The sequence below is a fragment of the Salvelinus fontinalis genome, chromosome 12 (assembly GCF_029448725.1).
Source record: "Salvelinus fontinalis isolate EN_2023a chromosome 12, ASM2944872v1, whole genome shotgun sequence".
Classification (NCBI taxonomy): Eukaryota; Metazoa; Chordata; class Actinopteri; order Salmoniformes; family Salmonidae; genus Salvelinus; species Salvelinus fontinalis.
In genome coordinates, this window is record NC_074676.1 from 38,620,145 (window position 1) to 38,641,458 (window position 21,314).

At 41.3% G+C, this 21,314-nt stretch overlaps 3 protein-coding genes across 7 annotated transcripts in view; 1 reads left to right on the forward strand and 2 right to left on the reverse strand.

Moving 5' to 3' along the window:
* Positions 1-1,055: 1,055 nt before the first annotated feature.
* Positions 1,056-7,823, reverse strand: r3hdm4 (R3H domain containing 4). Of its 2 annotated transcripts, XR_008761606.1 has the most exons (9): positions 7,650-7,823; positions 6,542-6,699; positions 6,219-6,340; positions 5,959-6,073; positions 5,609-5,685; positions 5,041-5,126; positions 4,833-4,888; positions 2,998-3,178; positions 1,056-1,862 (listed from the first exon to the last, which is right to left on the reverse strand). XR_008761606.1 is itself a non-coding variant. In XM_055940703.1 (8 exons), exons 1-8 carry the CDS (start codon positions 7,688-7,690, stop codon positions 3,072-3,074), a joined length of 762 nt encoding a protein of 253 aa, XP_055796678.1. In that variant the 5' UTR covers positions 7,691-7,823; the 3' UTR covers positions 1,056-3,071. The 2 variants fall into 2 exon arrangements, 1 of the variants encoding a protein (XP_055796678.1); XM_055940703.1 differs by having other exon boundaries at positions 1,056-3,178.
* Positions 7,824-7,827: 4 nt separating this feature from the next.
* LOC129867350 (uncharacterized) lies at positions 7,828-12,265 on the forward strand. 3 transcript variants are annotated; one of them, XM_055940702.1, is made up of 4 exons: positions 8,245-9,021; positions 9,247-9,449; positions 9,753-9,823; positions 12,182-12,265. In XM_055940702.1, the coding sequence occupies exons 1-4, from the start codon at positions 8,245-8,247 to the stop codon at positions 12,244-12,246; spliced, it is 1,116 nt and encodes a 371-aa protein (XP_055796677.1). In that variant the 3' UTR covers positions 12,247-12,265. The 3 variants fall into 3 exon arrangements, 2 of the variants coding, with proteins under 2 accessions (XP_055796676.1, XP_055796677.1); XM_055940701.1 differs by lacking the exon at positions 12,182-12,265 and having other exon boundaries at positions 7,828-9,021; positions 9,753-9,900; XR_008761605.1 differs by lacking the exons at positions 8,245-9,021; positions 12,182-12,265 and adding an exon at positions 8,129-8,218 and having other exon boundaries at positions 9,247-9,883.
* Positions 9,984-21,314, reverse strand: part of abca7 (ATP-binding cassette, sub-family A (ABC1), member 7) — a 42,135-nt gene continuing 30,804 nt past the window's right edge. For both annotated transcript variants that reach the window (XM_055940700.1, XM_055940699.1), the window contains 10 exons: positions 14,853-14,982; positions 14,383-14,506; positions 14,199-14,261; positions 13,947-14,053; positions 13,516-13,657; positions 13,246-13,380; positions 13,035-13,138; positions 12,807-12,899; positions 12,265-12,514; positions 9,984-11,296 (listed from right to left, as the gene is read on the reverse strand). In XM_055940700.1, the coding sequence (XP_055796675.1) occupies positions 10,886-11,296; positions 12,265-12,514; positions 12,807-12,899; positions 13,035-13,138; positions 13,246-13,380; positions 13,516-13,657; positions 13,947-14,053; positions 14,199-14,261; positions 14,383-14,506; positions 14,853-14,982 (1,559 nt within the window). In that variant the 3' untranslated portion in view covers positions 9,984-10,885. The remainder of the gene's footprint in view (positions 11,297-12,264; positions 12,515-12,806; positions 12,900-13,034; positions 13,139-13,245; positions 13,381-13,515; positions 13,658-13,946; positions 14,054-14,198; positions 14,262-14,382; positions 14,507-14,852; positions 14,983-21,314) is intronic.

Genomic DNA, 21,314 nt, shown 5'->3' on the forward strand with positions numbered 1-21,314 from the left:
TTATAAGCCGAAACATTGCGTTTCTGCATCAGTTACTTGTATCAAGGGGTAGCCTATGCATTTTAATCACACAGCAAAGGTCAGCAACAATGCAGCTATATGTTATTATAAACACCAATTAATAAACAGAATCTAATTTATGTCTAATTTAATTCTAAACAGTATCAACACTTTACCTATTACATATTTGGCTGCATTTAATAAATAAATAAAACACATAATTTATTGTAGTTTACTAATTCCTTATAAAATATTAACAGACGCATTACTAAGATTAGGCTGCCATCTAGTGGATAGATGCATGAATCATGCCGGCTCTCAAAATAGAATACTCTACTGTATCTTGCAAACAATTTAGTTAGCTATTGCAATGATCACCATCATAAAATATTATAAATGTTTATTTCACACTTCAAAACAGGAGTAATTACTGCAAGTAATTGCCCAACTGTCACAGGTGTGACTGTGCACCTAGGCTCCTGGCTAAAACTTACTATGTTTAAGTGAACATTTAGTTAAACATACACCCTGAGTTTGTACTTTTGTCATTATTTATAAACTTGACACAGTGTAAAGATATACTGTAAAAGCCCACTTTCACGTTTGGATGTTGCAGCAGATCATTTTATTTTGATCCAAGATCTATTGACTAATTGCTCAGTTTTAGTTGAGTTCAGGTTTGTAATTGGTAAAAAAAGTTTAGTCTTTCACATTGTGGTACCCAACTCAGAGAAATGTTTTGTCAGAGGTATTGCATTCTTGTGGCATATTATGTGGACATTTCCTCACATTTGAAGCTCAATTACATTCCACATTTCCTGTTATGCAATACATTCTTTAAAGATCCCGTGCAATAACTTTTTTTATTACATATTAAGTGTCCATCAAGCAGTAACATTAAATGTAAAAATTGTCAGGGAGTCACACTGCGTCATCATACTGCTACCATTTGTCCATTTAACGTTCCAAATGCAAAATTAAGGCATATACATTTTAAGATGTTCATGAAATACTGTCTGAATCGATGATTAAATAATCAAGTCATTTAAGAGTCATTGAACACTTGAGTTAACATTTATTAAAATGTGTCTATTCAGACATGGTTTTCGGCACTTTCAGTAAGGATTACACAACCAACTACCTAGACAATAGGAGAAACGTTTACAAACTAAACTACTACATAATCATTTGTTGACTGATATAATTATGTACTGACATTACTTAAGCTATACACTCTTGCATCAAACAATCATTGAAGGAAACATCCATTCATATCACTGTAAAAAGCTTTAAGTTAAGAGAATACTACGCAGAAACAGAACTTTTCCTATCCTGTGTTGTTGGCACACATTGAACATGAGTTCAATTAATTAATGTTGGGGCTTAATATTTACAGCAGTACTAGTAATAAACAAGCGACAAAGTTGACAAAAAAAAATTGCACCACTACATACAGTAGAGGGTTGTTGGTTGTAATATTCAAAAGAAGTTAAGCTTCTCGTATGCATACATTACTTGTGAAATCACAAAAGACATTCATAGTGAGTGGTTGAAAGCCTGAGAAACTAAATGTACGGGCACAACAAACTTTGGTTATCGACACAGATGCACCGGCAGGTCAAGTTTCTTCATACCATTTTTGATAGTACAAATAAAGTTATGGATATTTTAAATAACCTGGATGGATGCTTTCAAAAAGTCATTAGTATAAATGTATAAATACATACACAAATACACAGAAATAGGGTTGCCAGAATTCCTGGAACTTACAATAAATTCTGTTTTTCCCAAAATCCCAGTTGGAGGATTCCCGGAATCAGGAGGGAATAAGCAGGAAATCCGAATCCATTCAGCCAGGATTTCTGGAAAAGCAGGGAATTTATTCAAAGTTCCAGGAATGCATTTGTAAGGCAAAAGTGCTAGTCCAGGGGTGGTTTATGATAGAAAAGAGTGCCTGAGAGGCAAAGCACAGAGCAGGTTTGCTGTCCAGTAAGAAGGTTGTGTTATATTAACTCATTAGTACTGCACATTATCGGTACAGTACTTTTGATTAGACATTCCAAACCAAATAGGTGTTGAAAAAGTCTATGAAGAAGCTGTATATACATTTTTTGAAGTTGACCTGTTTCATTGTCAGATGGTAAACTTACATAATTTTCTAAAGAATGTAAAGAATGGGAGAATAACAATGTACCTGCATTCAGTACAGTAGAACACAAGGTCTATGCATGCAAGTATAAAAAGCTGCCAAATGGTATACATCTTTGACAAAACAATTGAAAAGTTTTCTCCCCCAAATAAAACACAATCATGCAAAGTCAAATCGGAAAGTGCCCGATATCTTTTTGGATAGAGTTATATTTTTGCAAGAATGTGAATATTGTGCCAAGAGAGTTTGCAAGTATTTTTTTTTTTACCAGTACAGGTAACAAAAACCATAGATATACCTCCAAAGCCGTATACATTGATAAATGATCATGGTGATGAGTTCTGTGCTATAGAATAGTTCCCGATCACGCTATTTCTGCACTCTCAAGTTGCATGAAAAGGTCCAAGGGTTTTAAGCCTGGTCCTACCACTAAAGCTGTTTTTTTCCCCAATTCAAAGAGGCTAATTAAATAATCAGTACAAATACAGTAGGTGAACTGCATACTTCCTCTCTGGCCCAGTTTTATTCTGATCTCTGCCCCCTTACCCTGGTGGTTATCAATTTTAAGTTCACAGATAGATGAAGATTGGATTGGATAGTTAAGAGCAATATGACATCCACAAAGCATTTGAGTGGACTAGGTAGTCAACACAACTTACTTAAATGTGGACATCCATGTTAGCAACACTGCTGATTTTCATTCTAACAAATCATGGACAGATTCAGATTTTTGACACCAGTTGAGTGGAATCTCTGGCTAATCAGTGACATCAAACCAGCAGTACTCTGGACTTCCAGAATCGTATTTGAGTACTCTTATATACACACTAACTTATGCCTATCTGTACCTTTCAAGTCTGCACTTATGGGGCTAGGGAGTGAAATGGAACCAGGCCCATCTGTCCAGCGGTGTGACCGTCTCTCAGCTCATGTGCTCCAGGTAGGCAGAGAGCATGGGGCTGGGAGGCTGGAACAAGCCCTCCTGTTTGTTCATGACATCAGTCTGACGAGCACCGTTGCAGTCTGAGCCTGCAGCACAAAGACAACATAAAACATTTCTCAATACATACCTCATTATAGAGTAACACAGTATGAGTCATAATACCCATAAAACCTAGCGGTCAAACAGGGAAATAGTTCCAATCGTTTTTACACCATACATTTTTCCTGTTGGCGATTTTAGAAACACTTATAATAAGGGCTGTGTATTGTGTAGGCTTACCCTGGCATGATGTTTTGATAACCGTGTAAATCTCTCTAGGACAAGGTTTTATGAGTATTATGACACCTCCACTGTGGGGCTCTATTTTCATGTTACTAACCACATTTCCATCCACAGTTTTTATACGAGTAAAGTCATAAAGTACATTTTTTTAAATTAGCTGTTGGTACAATTTCATAAATGTCGACAATTTGTTTGTTCAATATGGTGGGATCTTTTGTGTCTGTAAAATGAATTATGCTACAAATTTCGGTGGAAACAATTTCTTGGGTAATTGTTGATAGAATAACCATCATGTCGAGGTAAATTTGCAGTCACGCTATGCTTTGTTGTGTGGTCTTCCAACTACAACTTGACAAAGCATGCACATTAGGCTACAGATGAAATAGATTGAAATGAACTTCACAAGGTGGTGAAAGTACACGTGATGAGCTTGTTGCTTCTTTCCAATAAATATTTAGGGGTTTTATTTGTATACTAGTGACATTATGATCGGTGCTTAGCTGCCAATTAAGAAATAAAAATGATCTTGCTCTTATCCATCTCATCATATAACGTAACATGCCCATTATATCGGCGAACTATTGTCTAAAGAGTATGCGCAAAAAACGAGAGTGGGCAAGTTTGACATTTATCGCAACAGTGTGTGTACCAAAACCATCGATAGAGTAGAAAATGCAATGGAAATTGAGCTTCTGTTTTTTTATTCGGCACATGAGAACTTTAGTGCAAAAGTTTTTTTTAATGTGCACTACGTCAACACACACAGTCTTTAAACTGCAACAAGCCAGTTTGATGGAAACAAACCTCTGGTGGGAAAAAGTGCATATTTTTTTTAATATTCGCACTCAAAATATTGGAGAAATATGCTATTTTCCACAAGAGTAGGTTAGGTGCCAGTGTCACTTTAAAAGTCATAAATAACTATAGAAATCACATATTGCGGCCTCCTGAGTGGCACAGCGGTCCAAGGCACTGCATCGCAGTGCTTGAGGCATCACTATAAACCGGGTTTGATACCAGGCTGTGTTGCAGCCGGCCGTGACCGGGAGTACCATGAGGCGGCGCACAATTGGCCGAGCATCGTCAGGGTTAGGGGAGGGTTTGGCCCGCCAGGATTTCCTTGTCCGATCACGCTCTAGCGACTCCCTGTGGCGGGCCAGGCACCTGCAAGCTGACTTTGGTCGCCAGCTGTACATGTTTCACACATTGGTGCAGATGGCTTCCGGGTTAAGAGAGCAGTGTGTCAAGAAGCAGTGCGGCTTGACAGGGTACGTGTTTCGGAGGACACACGGCTCTCAACCTTCGCCTCTCCCGAGTCCGTAGGGGAGTTGCAGTGATGGGACAAGACTGTAACTTCCAATTGAATATCATGAAATTAGGGAGAAAAAAAGGGGTAAAAGTACACCAAAAAAAAGTTTTTTTAAATTAAACATATCTCATGGTCATTCTACTACTCACTTGCTGAAACAAGGTCCATGTACTGGCAGACGGCATGAAGCAGTAGCCTCTCAAAGCTAGTAAACAAAACACAAAATCAGTAACATCCAATTAATTCATAATTGGTATCTATACAAGTCCAAATATTAGCCCAGAAGAGCTTCTCAAATGTGTAAAGAACACTTCTGATAATTATGTTTGGGGAACATTTTCAGAGGGAAAAAAGTACCTGCTTCCAAGGTTGGTGGTGTAAACAGAGTGAGGTTGAGCACCAAAGAAACTGAGAAGGTTCTCTTCAAGTACCTCAAGTGTCCCCTAAACCAATCAGAGGGGAGAATGGCAATGAGACAGAGAGAAGTTAAAGTGTGTAATTAAGTGTTGATGAAGACAGGTGTCACTAGCACGGATAACAGTGTCTTTACTTTAGGTTAAACCATGATTTACATTTACATTTTAGTCATTTAGCAGACGCTCTTATCCAGAGCGACTTACAGTAGAGTGCATACATTTTTTTTTATTACATTTTACATACTGAGACCAAACCCTCCCTAACCCGGACGACGCTATGCCAATTGTGCGTCGCCCCACGGACCTCCCGGTTGCGGCCGGCTGCGACAGAGCCTGGGCGCGAACCCAGCCCAGCCTGGGCGCGAACCCAGAGACTCTGGTGGCGCAGGTAGCACTGCGATGCAGTGCCCTAGACCACCCTAGACCACTGCGCCACCCGGGAGGCCGATATGGTGATATGGTTGACAAGCATTTCTCAAAATCTCATAATGATGAATGTTGATGCTTACAATGGGAATTTGTTTGCGTTTCAGCGTAGCACGCAGCCTTCGATCAATCCTCTGGAAGTAGTCTTGAGCAGTGAAGGCTGGATTCACGGCAGAGTAGAAAAATGTGATCAGTTCATATCAAATATCCCCAAATCCTGACAATGAGCATGTTTAAACCAATGATGCACTCATTTTCATCATTTACACATTTTATTTCCTGGCAAACATCGCTGTTCACTGACCTGTAGTAATAAAACACATCAACCGAAACATACGCTTGGTAATGAACTTTCAACAGCATAACGCTACAAGCTTTGTATATAGGGCAGCGCATGTTGGGTGTGTGGCAGGCATTTATCCTGGGCTCTCACCCTCTCTCTGGTCCTTGGGGAGCTTGTTGGAGTTGCTCCTCTTGGCCTCCTCTTCCAGAAGGGCCAGAAGCTTCTCCTGCTCCTCTCCAGAGCGATTCATGAAGTCATTCCATTGCTGGGAGACAAACAAGGGGACAATGAGCTACAGTTTAGGGGAAAACATTTACTTAGGGGTAGTGGTGGTAAAACGTTCAGCGAGTCTCACTTGCAACAAGCGAGGCCTGATTGAAGATAAATTGTTGGGACCAGTAGAATCCTACCTCCACGTAGTTGCCATTGGTGCAGGCCTCAGTAAAGATAGAAGGGAGGGCAGGGTCACTGCATACCTCTGCCTCGTCTTTGGAGCACTCATCTTTTTCAAGTAGATTTGCAAGGTAGCGACCTTTTTTGGGGGGAGATAAAAAACGAATAGGCAGCATCGTTAAATCATGTTGATAAAATACTGTTTGGCTAATGGCTATGACTATTGAACACGTTCAGACCAGCTGCTATCAAGCTAGTGGGTAGTAAGAATATGTGCTGAACAGGTGTCTTCCATCTACAGCGGAGTGAAATATTCCCACTGACAGACATGAGAACTTACTGTTCTCCTGTCGCCTTTGGCTCTTTTTGCCTTTGGCTCTTGGTGTGAGGTCAGAGTTGCGTATGGCCTGGTTGATGAAGAACTGTTTCTTCTTGGTTGGAGACACACGTTTGGCTGGGGAGTTGGGCAGAGAGGTGCATTTGCGCTCCTCTATCAGGCTGAGAGAAATAGAGAGCAAGAATTAGTGTGTTGACTTATGTGTTCGGAAGGTGACCTCTTCACAAAATATGTATTTGTTCATGTGTGGCTAGTAGCTAATATTGAATGGCCTTACTAATAGAATAATCTCGCTACCGCTATACTGACCACAGAATAGTAGGCTAGATGTAGGTTACATGACACCCCACCTTAAAAAGTGGGTCAGTGGGTTTAGATTTCAAAGCCACGCCCCATTAAGATTCTCGAGCTCTGAATGGTCGATTTTCACTGTTACCACTTTTAGACCAGACGGCAACATTGTAGTTAACGTCCTATCATAGTCATTGCATCATACTGACAGAAGTGCACAAACCAACAAATTGCTCATGCAAATGTTAGTAAGATTGATGATCTGTCATAAAGAAGTACATTATTGGTTACATTAGTAACAGCTATAGTTAGGTGTGTGTAAAAGAGGTCTCGTCAGAGAATATAACGATTGGCTACAAATATTTTTGCATGAGTAGAACGAGAGCAGCAGAGGTGTTAACAAACGACACAAGCAAAAAAAACATCCTGTTAACCAGTTTTACATCTTACTAACTAGGGTCAGCCACTTGAAATGGCGTAAATGTAACATCTACACAAGCCAGTTGTAATAAACTTAGTTCACCTTCATCAACGGAAGCCAGCAAACCTACACACATATTTTCGACGTGTACCACCACCAGCTTGCAAGCTTAGCTTGCTAACAGTAGCTATCCATAGTGTAGCGTTAAGCCCAAGCATATTAATATAGCATTCATTTACACAAATGTGCCTGGTATCTAAACGGGCAAAATCTACGATACAGACTAAGTTAGCTATCAAATATTCAATGTTTGAAAACAATGACTAAAATGTGCTTGTCGATTACTGCTAGCTAACGTTAGCTCTCAAGTTCCCACTTTAGTTAGACTTTTTCACTCACATAATATCCTGTTCCTCATTATTATTTGTCAAAACAACCATCTTACGCAAAGAACAACAAACGAGGGGTGAGAACAAAAACAGTAGCTACGATACACACAGAACTAGCGTAGGCGTTCAGTTAGCCACTTGCTAGCTTGGCGCTGTCAGAAAAGGTACACAGACAACAGCAAAGCTTATCCCCGCCCTTCACAAAACCGAAAACGAGGCACGAGCTCTAGGTCATTAGAATCTTGATCGTCCACGTCAAACCAAGTTTTGACGTTTGCTACAAAATAACACTTTTTCGCCTTAACGTTTCTTTTTTTATTAGTAGCTAGCTACGCGAAAAATACATGCAGGCTCTATTTCAATGACATCGGAACATGTCTCGTAAAGTTCAGGTTGTAGACGTTTCCATAACAGCAATGTTTAACTGTGCCCTTCCAGAGGCAAGAGAGACAATTTACAAGCCAGAGTCCCAGACAGTCCCATCCGGCTAGACAGTCAGTAGCCTACTGTTCTTGTTGTTCCTTGTTTGGGGATAGAATTGGGAAAAGGCTACTTTTATCTTTTGGATATCTTTCTCAGGTATGTCCTGGTGTTTTCCTTTGTAGATGAATACTTATACTAGTATCAAATGTTTTAGAAAAGCAGCTTTTGCTTACATAATATTAGAGCATCATGTTTACAGTGTGAACTTTTATTTAAGGCCAAATTGTAGACAAGTAGACATAGGAATGGGCCGGAGGAACCAACCAAGGGCAACAAGACCAGAAATAGGTGATAAACGGGTAACACCTGACCCTCTTCCAATGGTTGTTGGAGCAGTGAAATGTGTACTACCCAGGAAGACTGCCTTAAAGTTAATTAAGGCTTGTGAAGTAACCACAAACATAGGAAGTTCTGTCTCCAATACGTATGAGAGATTAGACAATAGAGTGGTGAAAATCTGTGTCAATCTATGGCCTGTCCTGGCTTCAGCCAAAGAGCCTGTAGAGGAAAGCAGTGATTCACTGGATGAAGAGGAACCTGGGACCAGCACAGATACAAGGACCTTCAACACATCAAAGTCTGGTGAGCAGCGTCCGAGAGACCAAGAAAGGAGACCCCACGTTAGACAAGAATTGGACAGGGCTAAAGCAAGCCGTCTAGTGAAGCCTATTTTACTACCACCCATAAGTAAACTATCCCCTACAACACGACTAGCACATTCAGAGTGCATGGGAATGCCAGTGTCACACACATCTCTGCCACAGATATGTGTATCAGACCAAGATGCCTTGGTCAAATCCTCCAAGGGGACAAAAGCCAATGAGAATAAGGCACCATTTCCCATGATCCTATTGCAGAAGACCAGCACTTTGATGGACAGCACCATTATCTCCCAATGTGTAAGGATCAGCTGCATTTTCACCACCTTTCAAGTATTACAGAATTACTTAATTGGTAAACAGAGCATCAAACCTTGTCAAAATCCACTATAAATGTACCTAATTTATTCCACAAATGATCTAAGGGAAACAAAAAAGTAATCCATTGTGTATCAAATACTGAATGAGCAATTACATCCACCATTGAAGCAGTTACATCTAAATCTTCATATTGTCTCTATTCAGAGGTCTGCCCAGGTTCACCTCCCTGAGATCTCAGTGTCCAGTATAGAAGGTCTGCTTCAGAGAGTTGCAGAGCGAGTGGGAAGGAGAGAGAGAAAGAGGGATGAGACGTCGGGACTGAACAATCCTGATCATCTTCTCATGGCTGGCGCACTGCGAAACCTGAGAGAGAAGAGGCTCCAGCATCGGGGAGACTATAGCTCAGAGTACTGTACCATCAATAGTGCTTACAATGGGAAGGTTATCCTTTAACAATTTTACATTTTAGTCATTTAGCAGACACTTATCCAGAGCGACTTACAGGAGCAATTAGGGTTAAGTGCCTTGCTCAAGGGCACATCAGATTTTTCACCTTTCTAGTTCTTGGCCCAACGCTCTTAGCCTACTAGCCATCCCAACAATGATCACAGAGACCCATCATAATTCATGATCATTGTTGTTCTATTGTGGCAATTGATTGAGATGAAGCCCCTTTTAATGTCTAACTAATTTATTTTAACCTTTCCCAGGGGAGCGGTAAGATGTCCAGAGGTCAAGCCAATCGGTGGGCAGAAAGGGACCACTCTAGTAACAGAGAATGGTATGCAGAACCCTGCCTCACTCTGCAATAAAACCAAACTGCCTGTCATCCTTAGTATGACCAAAGGCAGCCTTTGAACATGGATGAATCACCATCAACAATAGATAAATTGTACTTGTTAATAAAGTTGTTAGAACAAAATACCCAAGATAGACATATCCCCATTTAAAGGTTTATTACTATATGTTCTGTATACATCTAGTTGTATGTACACATAAATAATCATACACACAATCAAGTATGAATGTTCAAGCATAATATAGTACATCATAAGACCATACATTCAATTGTATGTATAGATATTCTACACATGCCTATCAGTTATTGTATCTCTCCAATACGTCAGACTGCAGTACAGCTCAGTAGTAAACTGCTTTGGATTTACAGCTACATATTATTTTTTTTTCAAGTTCCATACAGTATAACATGAGCCCAATTAAAAACAGATTAAAAAAACTATAAAAACAACAGTTTACCTAATGAAGGCAGTGTTTGGAGTCTGGTATGCAGTTTGGTAACTGTACATCTCAATGTTGTGCCAGTGCAAATAAACCATGTTTTTAGCATCAAATAATAAACGTGACTGGACATCAGAAAAATATATTTTTTTCTCTCTGTGCAAAACATGAGCCCAATGTGAAAAGATATTGATGATTTTGTTGCCCTGAACATCTTCAGTGATAATTTAATCATCATTTTGTGCAGCATTTCTCAGTTAAAGTGCTTTAGGCAAAATGCAAATGCTAAGATATTGAAACTCGATGATTGACCCATGAGGAATACCACTATTCCATCATTCATTTTCAAAACATTTGGAAATTGAAATGACAAATAAAAAGTAAATGATAAGCAAAAGACCTGACCAATGAAAGTGCATGTATGTAATTGGAGGTAAATACAATTCGTTTGGATGTATTGGAGCACTACAGTATAGCTGTGATGGAGAATGAACAAGGCACCACACCCAGAAATTAGAGGAGCTATCCGGTAGTACTTTCCCCCCTCTCCTAGAGGGCACAGCGCTCCCGGTCTGTCCATTAAGGGGGCTGTTCCCCAATAACTTTACACACTGCTGTCTTGTGTGCTGCTACCCACTAGGAACAGACTGGTCGGATCCTTATTGCCTGAAGTCTCCCTTGTGCCCTTGGATCCGTTGGCGGACGATTCTTTGCTTGACTTCCGACTACTCAACTCTCTCCTGCTCTCTCCCCTGCTCGACTGGGGCCTCTCCTGTGGCCTGCTTGTCATCGCCATGCCACTGTCCGTGACCCCGTTTGGCTTGGTCTCTCTGGGTCTGCCGTCTGAGGACTTGACAGACTGGGGAGGCTTGGTTGTTTGAGCTGGTTTGGCTGTCTGCCCTGGTTGGGTGGGCTGGGCCGCTCTTCTGGGTTGAGGTGCTGGTGTCCCACCGTTGACTGTCACTTCCCTCAGCAGGTCGTCATCGGTCTGCTCTTTGGCAAAGTTGACAAACACCTGCAGGGTGGGGGAGAGGAAGTAATGTACATACATCGAAGGGTTAACACGGGCATAGTTTAAGATGAGATGCAAATGGAAGTAGGTGCTTGGAGGGAGGAAGAAGTGCCCTGTTCAAGTGCCTCACAGTGAATAAGTAGAAAATGAATTCTGAAGTGTTATATAGGTAACTACCAAAATAAAGGAAACACTTGAGTAAATAAGGGATACAAAGTTTATTGAAGGCAGGTGCTTCCACACAGGTGTGGTTCCCGAGTTAATTAAGTAATTAACATCCCATCATGCTTAGGGTCACGTATAAAAATGCCCAGTTGTCCATTATTTTGGCTACCATGGCAGAGAGGAAGTGAGAGGTTTTAATCTCTCATAAATCTGTCTAAAATACATTTCTATGGGATTATTTTGGACCTAAGCTTGTCACCTGCCATCCCACCTTTGGGACAAGGACTCCCATTGTTAGGGAGGAGACATGAGCATCTCTGACCATGGCTGGAAGAAGCGATCTCAGTGACTTTGAAAGATGGATCTTAAAGGAGCATAGGGGGTTTAAAGGGTGTGTGTCTCAGTCACCAGATTTGAACCCAATTGAACACTTATGGGAGAGAGTGGTGCCTGAGACAGCTTTTTCCACCACCATCAACAAAACACCAAATTATGTAATTTCTCGTGGAAAGATGGTGTCGCATCCCTCCAATAGAGTTCCAGACACTTGTAGAATCTATGCCAAGGAGCATTGAAGCTGTTCAGGCGGCTTGTGGTGGCCCAATGGGCTATTAAGATGCTTTATGTCAGTGTTTCACTTACTTTGGCAAATAACTGCTAACTTCAGTGTAATCTGACATTTTATAATCTACTTCTTCCCTCCCTTCTCTCCCCACATTGGAGTCTTTGCTACTGATTCTATGAAGGAAATCCCCCAGCCTCAACCTTTAATCATCCCACGTGACTGACACCTGAATGACCTCTACCTGATCCAGGGTGGTCTGTGACACTGAGTAGTCGGCGATGCCCAGCTCCTCATGGTTGTTGGAAAGCACATCGAAGACCCGCGCCAAGGAGCAGGAGTGAGAGGGCAGCTGGTACTGCAGCACGTTCTGGTGCCTCTCCTTTAGCTCGATGCCCGGGAAGGAGCCCTTGATGTAGGTGTCCACCGGGCACGGATCCTCGGGAGGCTTGGTCCCCAACAGGCGCAGGACGATCGTGTAGCCGTCGCCGAACCTGTGGAAAAGATGACAAAGTGGAAATAGGGAGAGGAGAGGGATTTGAAAGTCTTAAGAGTGCCGGTTTAGATACTGTATTAAATCTGTATGGAAATTTGTATTGTGTGTTAAATTGTATAATGGGTTAGGTCTGTATCATAATGATATTGGCGAGTGAAGGCCTATAAAAAGGACAGTATCACTGAGTTTAGGCCAATTTGAAGTGTGATCATATCTATACATTGACAGTGATCATGTATGTTATACTAAGATACCTTATAAAGAGAGTCAAATCAGCAGTAAACTTGTACCTGTTCTTAAGGTGCTGAACGGAGCCCAGACACTGGAACCTTCCGTTCACCATGATGGCCATTCGTGTGCAGAGAGCTTCGCATTCCTCCATACTGCTCACACACACATACAGCAAAACACCCCATTATTAGCCAATGTTCATACCGTACAAGTGTTAAGACTTCAATTAAATAGACCAAGTTTGAGGCCTAGGAGGGTGCGTTGTTGGCATGAATAGCACCACTTACCTGTGGGAGGTGAGAACAACGGCCCTTCCCTCCTTGATGACGCTCAGGATGCAGTTCCACAGGAATCTCTTGGCCTTGGGGTCCATGCCAGTGGTGGGCTCATCCTATAAACAACAGGAGTGCAGACGTAACTGTAGGTTAGAGGAGATATGAGAAAAGGAAAGCATCATCTTATTTTAGAAATCCACTCACTCCTTTCTCTCATACCTACCAGGAATATAACAGGAGGAGCTCCGATCAGGGAGATAGCAGTGGAGAGTTTGCGTTTGTTGCCTCCACTGTAGCCTCCGGCCTCTCGCTCTGCGTACTGGGTCAGCCCCAGCTTCTTCACTCCCCATTGAGCCACCTTAGAGGGACACAAGTTACATTTGTCAGGACATTTTCTAAGACAAATGCTATGGGTGAATTGCTACCCTATTCACTTGGTGTGTAGCTAGGTCGTGTGTGTGTGTGTGTTTTTGTGTGCGTGGGTTTTAAGTACCTTGGCCACAGACTCCTCTGGCACCCCTCGGAGCCTAGCGTAGAACTCCAGGTGCTCCCTGCCAGTCAGCAGGTCACAGATGGCATCAAACTGGGGGCAGTAGCCCATCAGCTGGTGGACCCGCTCCATCTCCGTCAGCACACTACATATCACATAGTACAGGTATAATGTAGGGTTAGTGCGGTAGGAATTATCATTATGGATACAATGAATGTGGGAACAGCATTTCTAGACTCACTTTCACTCTCTTCACCTCTTATGTCATTGAGAGTAATTTTATTTCTTCCATGATAAATTATTTATATTAGTTTATTTTTCACAGCTACTCAGCATATGAATAATGTCATAAAATAGCAGGAAGGAAAGCGCAAACATATTTGGTATATCTACAGAGTAAATGGTGACCGCTTAATCAAACTGGTCTTACTTACCTGTGATGACTGAGAAATGCTTCTCCATAGGTGATCGCAGTGTCTCCAGTCAGCATGCGAAACGTGGAGGTCTTCCCAGCCCCATTTACCCCCAGCAGGCCAAAGCACTGACAGGGAGAGGCAGAGAAAATGCAACACTCACAGTCACACCTATCTAAAACATGTATAGTGTGCTACTCAATGCCCTCGCTAAGTGCTCTATAGAGTCAACAGTAGATTTGTGGGTGACAGAAACACAGCTCTATTTCTCACCTCTCCACGAGGAATACCCAGACACAGACGATCTACTGCTGGCTTCTTGCCAGCTTTGTACACCTGCATAAACACAGGGTAATCCGTTTAAACCCTTTAGAGATGATATCCCATGCATTTAAACCTAAAATACAGTAGATGACCCAAATTTTTCATCTACAAGTCCAAAGTTGGTTTTACTTGCCTTACTCAGGTCCATCATGGTGAGTATATCGGCTTGGGCTTTCCCACTCTTCACTCTCTCTCTCTCCCTGGCGATGTCCTCGTCCTCCGGGCCAAGAGGCGGCAACTCAGGCTCAGAGCAGGGCCTGGAAGAATAGACTTATGAGTAAGATGACCTGAGAAGTACTGAGCCCATAAAAATGTTATGATTTCACTGATCTGACACTATGGAGAAGAGGTAAAGATTTCACCTATAATGATAGCAATACTATAGTAATGTGTTTATGTCGTTTTCTTCACTAGGTCATAAAGTGCTTTTGCATTGTGTCGGAGTGCCTCACTCAATATACCTAATCACATTGTGATCAGGAATAATTTTGAGCAAAGAATTAGGAAAGATGCATCTGACAAGCGCAGTATTTGAAAAGGGATCTATGAATGAGATTACATTTTACCAACTGAAATACCAGCAGCAGAGGTCACAGTACCTACCTGCAGTTGACAAAGAATTTGTACTGTAGCAGGATTGTGAAGAGAAAGAACACAACACCCTCCACAGCCATGGCAAACAAGTTCTTCCCCACAAAGTCCCATTCCAGGGGGTCCAGGGTCTGCTTTGCGCCTGTGGACATGGGTACCCACATGGAAACAATGAATTCACTTCAAACCAGATGATGTCGTTGGCACTGATTTGATGTTGACAATTTAGACGAGTATTATCATTAAGAACTCCTCTTCTCTCAACAGAGAAAGCCACATTTTACTAAACTATATGGAATTCTTCTAAGAAGGTCATACCAAGGATCATTTAGCTATATGATTTAGAATTTTAAGACCCCTTCAGGTATTAAAAAAAGATCAATAAAACGTTTTTTTAATGAAAATTGTAATTTGGCCTTAAATTTGCTATTAGCCCATACAAAGTCATTGATTTACAGATTCACTACAATGAACGATAGATACTCCTCCCAAAATATCTAAAGGAAGTTTGTTCTGAAGTGTCGGTTATATATCTGAGAGATGTTAGTAAGATCAGAAAACATGTTTTTATTTTAGCCCTTATTTCTGGCACTATCCCTATATACAGTACCTATCAAAAGGTACCTACTCATACCAGGGATTTTCTTTATTTGTACTATTTTCTACATTGTAGAATAATAGTGAAGACATAAAAACTATGAAATAACACATATGGAATCATGTAGTAACCAAAAAAGTGTTAAACAAATGAAAATATATTTTACATTTGAGATTCTTCAAAGGAGCCACCCTTTGCCTTGATGACAGCTTTAGTGTATAGCCCAAAGTGTTCAAACGCTGCAGATTGACTGTACTGACTTCAGACGAGTCCCAAGACGCTTTTTGTAGAGCAAAATGGAGAACACCATCGAGTTTGTGAGAGTCTCATCGTTCCATAGAGGGGACATAGTAGTTTGTAGGCCAAACCGTTCGGACGCTACAGGCGATTTTGTGAGAATACCGATTTTCGGGATGTCACCTTTCACTGCAGATACGGAAGTGCAACATCAGTGGATGCGATGGATTGAGATGTATCCAATGCAACAAAAAAAAAATCAATTTTTTATAGGGATTTTTTATTATTATGCTAATTAGATTTCAACGGGGCCACAAAATCGACTCTATGGGGTTTTAAAGTCACCATTAGTCTCAAGGTAAAATCCCTGAGAGGTTTCCGTCCTCTCCTTTAACTGAGTTAGGAATGACACCTGGGTGACACTGAGTTAGGGACTGGGTGTATTGGTACACAATTAATAACCTGACCATGCTCAAAGGGAAATTCAATGTCTGTTTTTGTTTACCCATCTACCAATTTTGGGGCGGCAGGTAGCCTAGTGGTTAGTGTTGGGCCAGTAACCGAAAGTTTGCTGGATCGAATCCCCGAGCTGACAAGGTAAAAATCTGCCGTTCTGTGTTCCTAGGCCTTCATTGTAAATAAGAATTTGTTCTTAACTGACTTGCCTGGTTAAATAAAGGTTAAATAAAGTAAAAAAATTGGTGTCCTTTGCGAGTCATTGGAAAACCTCCCTGGTCTTTGTGGTTGAATCTGTTTTTGAAATTCACTGCCCTGAGGGACCTTACAGATAATGTGTGGGGTACAGAGATAAGGTAGTAATTAAAAAATCATGTTAAACACTATTATTGCAAACAGAGTGAGTCCATGAAACTTGTTAAGCACATTTTTACTCCTGAACGTATTTAGGCTTGCCATAACAAAGGGGTAGAATACTTATTGACTCAAGACATTTCAGCTTTTCCTTTTTAATTAACTTGTAATTAAAATATATATATATTATGGAGTATTGTGTGTAAGCCAATGACACAAAATCTGAATTTGATCCATTTTAAATTCAGGCTGTAACAACAAAATGTGTATAAAGTCAAGGGGTGTGAATACTTTCTGAAGGCACTGGATATGCCAATCCCTCAGCCAGGAAATATCTGCTCTGCTCCGTTCAGAATCACTAGAAGCAGCAGACAAGGCAATCCAATTTCACCTTTGCTACTCTTATTATCCATGGAACCCCTGGCCCAGGCAAATTCATCAATCGAATGAAATAACACCAATTTCCCTCAAATCTACTGATCACTTCTCATTAAAAACAGACAATATTTTATTATATCTAGACCAGGTATTCCCCCAGGGGTACACGCAATGCCATCGGGAATACGCAAGATAAAAATGTGATTCACAATTATTTTATATATATAATATATAAAACCTCACATATATTTCATATTTACATTTTTTAAACGTTGTTTTTTCTTCACATTTTCAAACAGTCCATTTATGTTTTTCAACAGGGCTATACATTTGGGTGAGGTTTTTTTCTTACCCGATTAGACTTGTTTCACTGTCAAAAATAAAATTAAACCATCTAGTGTTCAGCGAAATAACAATGTCAAATACAGGTAGTGTCACGTTCCTGACCTTATTTCCTTTGTTTAGTCTTGTTTAGTTGGTCAGGATGTGAGCTGGGTGGGCATTCTATGTTATGTGTTTCTATGTTTGGTTTAGGGTTGTCAACTAGCCTGATATGGTTCTCAATCAGGGGCAGGTGTTTTACGTTTCCACTGATTGGGAACCATATTTAGGTAGGCTGTTCTCACTGAATGTTTGTTTGGTGATTGATCCTCTTCATTGCGTTCTTCGTTGTCTGTATCTTCACATGTTCAGGTCTGTAGCGTCGTTTGTTTCATTTCCGTTTATTGTTTTGTTCGTTTTGTCAAGTGTTCCAATAAATATGGAAACGTACCACGCTGCAATTTGGTCCTCCTCTCTTCCACCTAACGACGAGCGTTACAGGTAGCCTAGTCAAATAATTAACATCCAATCACATTAACCGTTACTCTCTCGCGGGAATTCCACTAACAGTCTGTATGTGGCCAAACGTTGCTGCTGCTCATGTTGGTATCTGTACTGATGGCGCAAAAGCCATGACAGGGAGACATAGTGGAGTGGTAACACGCATGCAAGCAGTTGCTCCTGACGCCACTTGGGTACACTGCAGGATCCACCGAGTGGCTCTTGCTGCCAAGGGAATGCCCGACAGCTTGAAAGACGTTTTGGACACAACAGTGAAAATAGTTAACTTTGTTAAAGCAAGGCCCCTGAACTCTCGTGTATTTTCTGCACTATGCAATGATATGGGCAGTGACCATGTAAAGCTTTTACACATACAGAAGTACGCTGGTTATCAAGGGGCAAAATATTGACACGTGTTTTTGAATTGAGAGATGAGCTTAAAGTTTTCTTTACTGACCATAAATTTCACTTGTCTAAACACTTGCATGATGACGAGTTTCTCACATGATTGGCCTATCTGGGTGATGTTTTTTCTCGCCTGAATGATCTGAATCTAGGATTACAGGGACTCTCCACAATTATATTCAATGTGCGGGTCAAAATTGAGGCTATGATTAAGATGTTGGAGCTTTTCTCTGTCTGCATTAACAAGGACAACACACAGGTATTTTTGTGTGTGCAAATGAACTCAAGCTTACGGACAATGTCAAATGTGATATAGCGAAGCACCTGAGTGAGTTGGGTGCGCAATTACGCAGGCACTTTCCCGAAACAGATGACAAACAACTGAATTCGTTATCCCTTTCATGCCCTGCCTCCAGTCCACTTACCGATATCTGAACAAGAGAGCCTCATCGAAATTGCAACAAGCGGTTCTGTGAAAATTGAATTTAATCAGAAGCCACTGCAAAATTCCTGGATTGGGCTGCGCTCAAAGTATCCGGGCTTGGCAAATTGCGCTGTTAAGACACTGATGCCCTTTGTAACCACGTACCTATGTGAGAGTGGATTCTCGGCCCTCACTAGCATGACAACTAAATACAGGCACAGATTGTGTGTGGAAAATGATTTAAGACTGAGACTCTCTCCAATACAACCCAACATTTCAGAGTTATGTGCATCCTTTCAAGCACACCCTTCTCATTAACCCGCGGGGAGTTATTCACAATTCTTGATGAACAAATAAGTTTAATATGTAAGATGGTTAAATAAAGAGCAAAAGGATTGATTATTATATTATTATTTGTGCCCTGGTCCTATAAGAGCTCTTTGTCACATCCCACGAGCCGGGTTGTGACAAAAACCTCACACTCATTCTTATGTTTAATAAATGTATCGTATAGTGTGTGTGTGTGGCAGGCTTACAATGATGGCAAAAAACAACATTTGAGAGTGCGCTGACCCTGGTGCTAGAGGGGGTACGCAGCTAGAGGTTGAATGCTTTAAGGGGTACAGGACTATAAAAAGTTTGGGAACCACTGATCTAGACAATGTATCTCAATCCCTCCCAAACACATTGAAGATTACAGATTATTTTATAATTTGAAAAAAGCTGAATTTAACTAAATCAGCCCTACTGAATCTCAAGACCCCGATGGAGGACTCCATCTCTAATTATGAAATCCCAATTGTTTCCCATTTAAAATATTTAGGAGTATATATAAATAAAAATAGAAAAACCCTTGAATGAGTAGTTGTGTCCGAACTTTTGACTGGTAATGTATTTCCTTCTTTAGATAAAACCATTGCCAAAAACTTTAACAGAACGCTCAATTCAATTCAACTTCAGTAGATAGAATAATATTCCAGTTGCTTTAACCGACAGAATATCTATTGTCAAAATGAATATATTGCCACGGCTGAATTTCTGTTGTTCAACGCTTCCCATGGCTCCCCCCTTCTGGCTATTTGGATCAAATTCATAGTGCGGTCTCAACATTTATAGTGCAATCAGAAAGTATTCAGCCACCTTGACTTTTTCCACATTTTTTTAGGTTACAGCCTTATTCTAAAATTAATAAATAAATAAAAAATCCTCATCAAACTACACACAATACCCCATAATGACAAAACAAAACAGGTTTTTAGTACAGGTTTTTATACTTGGGGGAGTTTCTCCGATTCTTTTCTGCAGATCCTCAAGCTCTGTCAGGTTGGATGGGGAGCGTTGCTGCACAGCTATTTTCAGGTCTCTCCAAGAGATGTTAGATCGGGTTCAAGTCCGGGCTCTGGCTGGGCCATTCAAGGACTTCTCCCGAAGCCACTCCTGCGTTGTCTTGGCTGTGTGGTTAGGGTCGTTGTCCTGTTGGAAGGTGAACCTTTGCCCCAGTCTGAGGTCCTGAGCAGGTTTTCATCAAGGATTTCTCTGTACTTTGCCTCGATCCTGACTAGTCTCCCAGTCCCTGTCGCTGAAAAACATCCCCATAGCATGATGCTGCCACCACCATGCTTCACTGTAATGATGGTGCCAGGTTTCCTCCAGACTTGACATTTGGCATTCTGGGCAAAGAGTTCAATCTTGGTTTCATCAGACCAGAGAATCTTCTTCTTTAGGTGCCTTTTGGCAAACTCCAAGCGGGCGTGCATGTGCCTTTTACTGAGGAGTGGCTTCCGTCTGGCCACTCTACCATAAAGACCTGATTGGTGGAGTGCTGCAGAGATGGTTGTCATTCTGGAAGGTTCTACCATCTCCACAGAGGAACTCTAGAGCTCTGTCAGAGTGACCATCAGGTTTTTGATCACCTCCCTAACCAAGGCCCTTCTCCCCCGATTTCTCAGTTTGGCCAGGTGGCTAGCTCCAAGAAGAGTCTTGGTGGTTCCAAACTTCTTCCATTTAAGAATGATGGAGGCCACTGTGTTGTTGGGGACATTCAATGCTGCAGACATTTTTTGGTAGACTTCCCCAGATCTGTGCCTCGACAGAATGCTGTCTCGGAGCGCTACAGACAATTCCTTCGATCTCATGGCTTCGTTTTTGCTCTGACATGTACTGTCAACTGTGGTACCTTATATAGACATGTGTGTGCCTTTACAGATCATGTCCGATCAATTGAATTTACCACAGGTGGACTCCAATCAAGTTGTTGAAACATCTCAAGGATGATCAATGGAAAAAGGATGCACCTGAGCTTAATTTTGAGACTCATAGCAAAGGGCCTGAATACTTTTGTAAATAAGGCATTGTTTTTTTATTTGTAATAAATTTGCAAACATTTCTAAAACCTATTTTCCCTTTGTCATTATGGGGTATTTTTTTATTTAATCAATTTTAGAATAAGGATGTGCCGTGCTGCTGGCCTCAGGACTACCTGGCCTGATGACTCCTTGCTGTCCCCAGTCCACCTGGCCGTGCTGCCGCTCCAGTTTCAACTGTTCTGCCTGCGGCTATGGAACCCTGACCTGTTCACTGGACGTGCTACCTGTCTCAGACCTGCTGTTTTCGAGCGGTAGAGATACTCTGAATTATTGGCTATGAATAGCCAACTGACATTTACTCCTGAGGTGCTGACCTGTTGCACCCTCGACAACCACTGTGATTATTATTATTTCACCCTGCTGGTCATCTATGAACATCTTGGCCATGTTCTGTTATAATCTCCACCCGGCACAGCCAGAAGAGGACTGGCCAC

Bases quoted from the DNA above. Each gene is read 5' to 3' on its own strand.
- r3hdm4 (XM_055940703.1), bottom strand. From the start codon at position 7,690: ATGGTTGTTTTGACAAATAATAATGAGGAACAGGATATTAT. The intron at 6,341-6,541 runs GTAAGTTCTCAT...CCCCCAAAAAAG, and splicing joins CCAAAGGCGACAGGAGAACA to GTCGCTACCTTGCAAATCTA. The intron at 5,686-5,958 runs GTGAGAGCCCAG...CCGTGAATCCAG, and splicing joins CCCCAAGGACCAGAGAGAGG to CCTTCACTGCTCAAGACTAC.
- LOC129867350 (XM_055940701.1), top strand. From the start codon at position 8,245: ATGAATACTTATACTAGTATCAAATGTTTTAGAAAAGCAGCTTTTGCT. The intron at 9,022-9,246 runs GTAAGGATCAGC...GTCTCTATTCAG, and splicing joins GCACCATTATCTCCCAATGT to AGGTCTGCCCAGGTTCACCT. The intron at 9,450-9,752 runs GTACTGTACCAT...AACCTTTCCCAG, and splicing joins CGGGGAGACTATAGCTCAGA to GGGAGCGGTAAGATGTCCAG.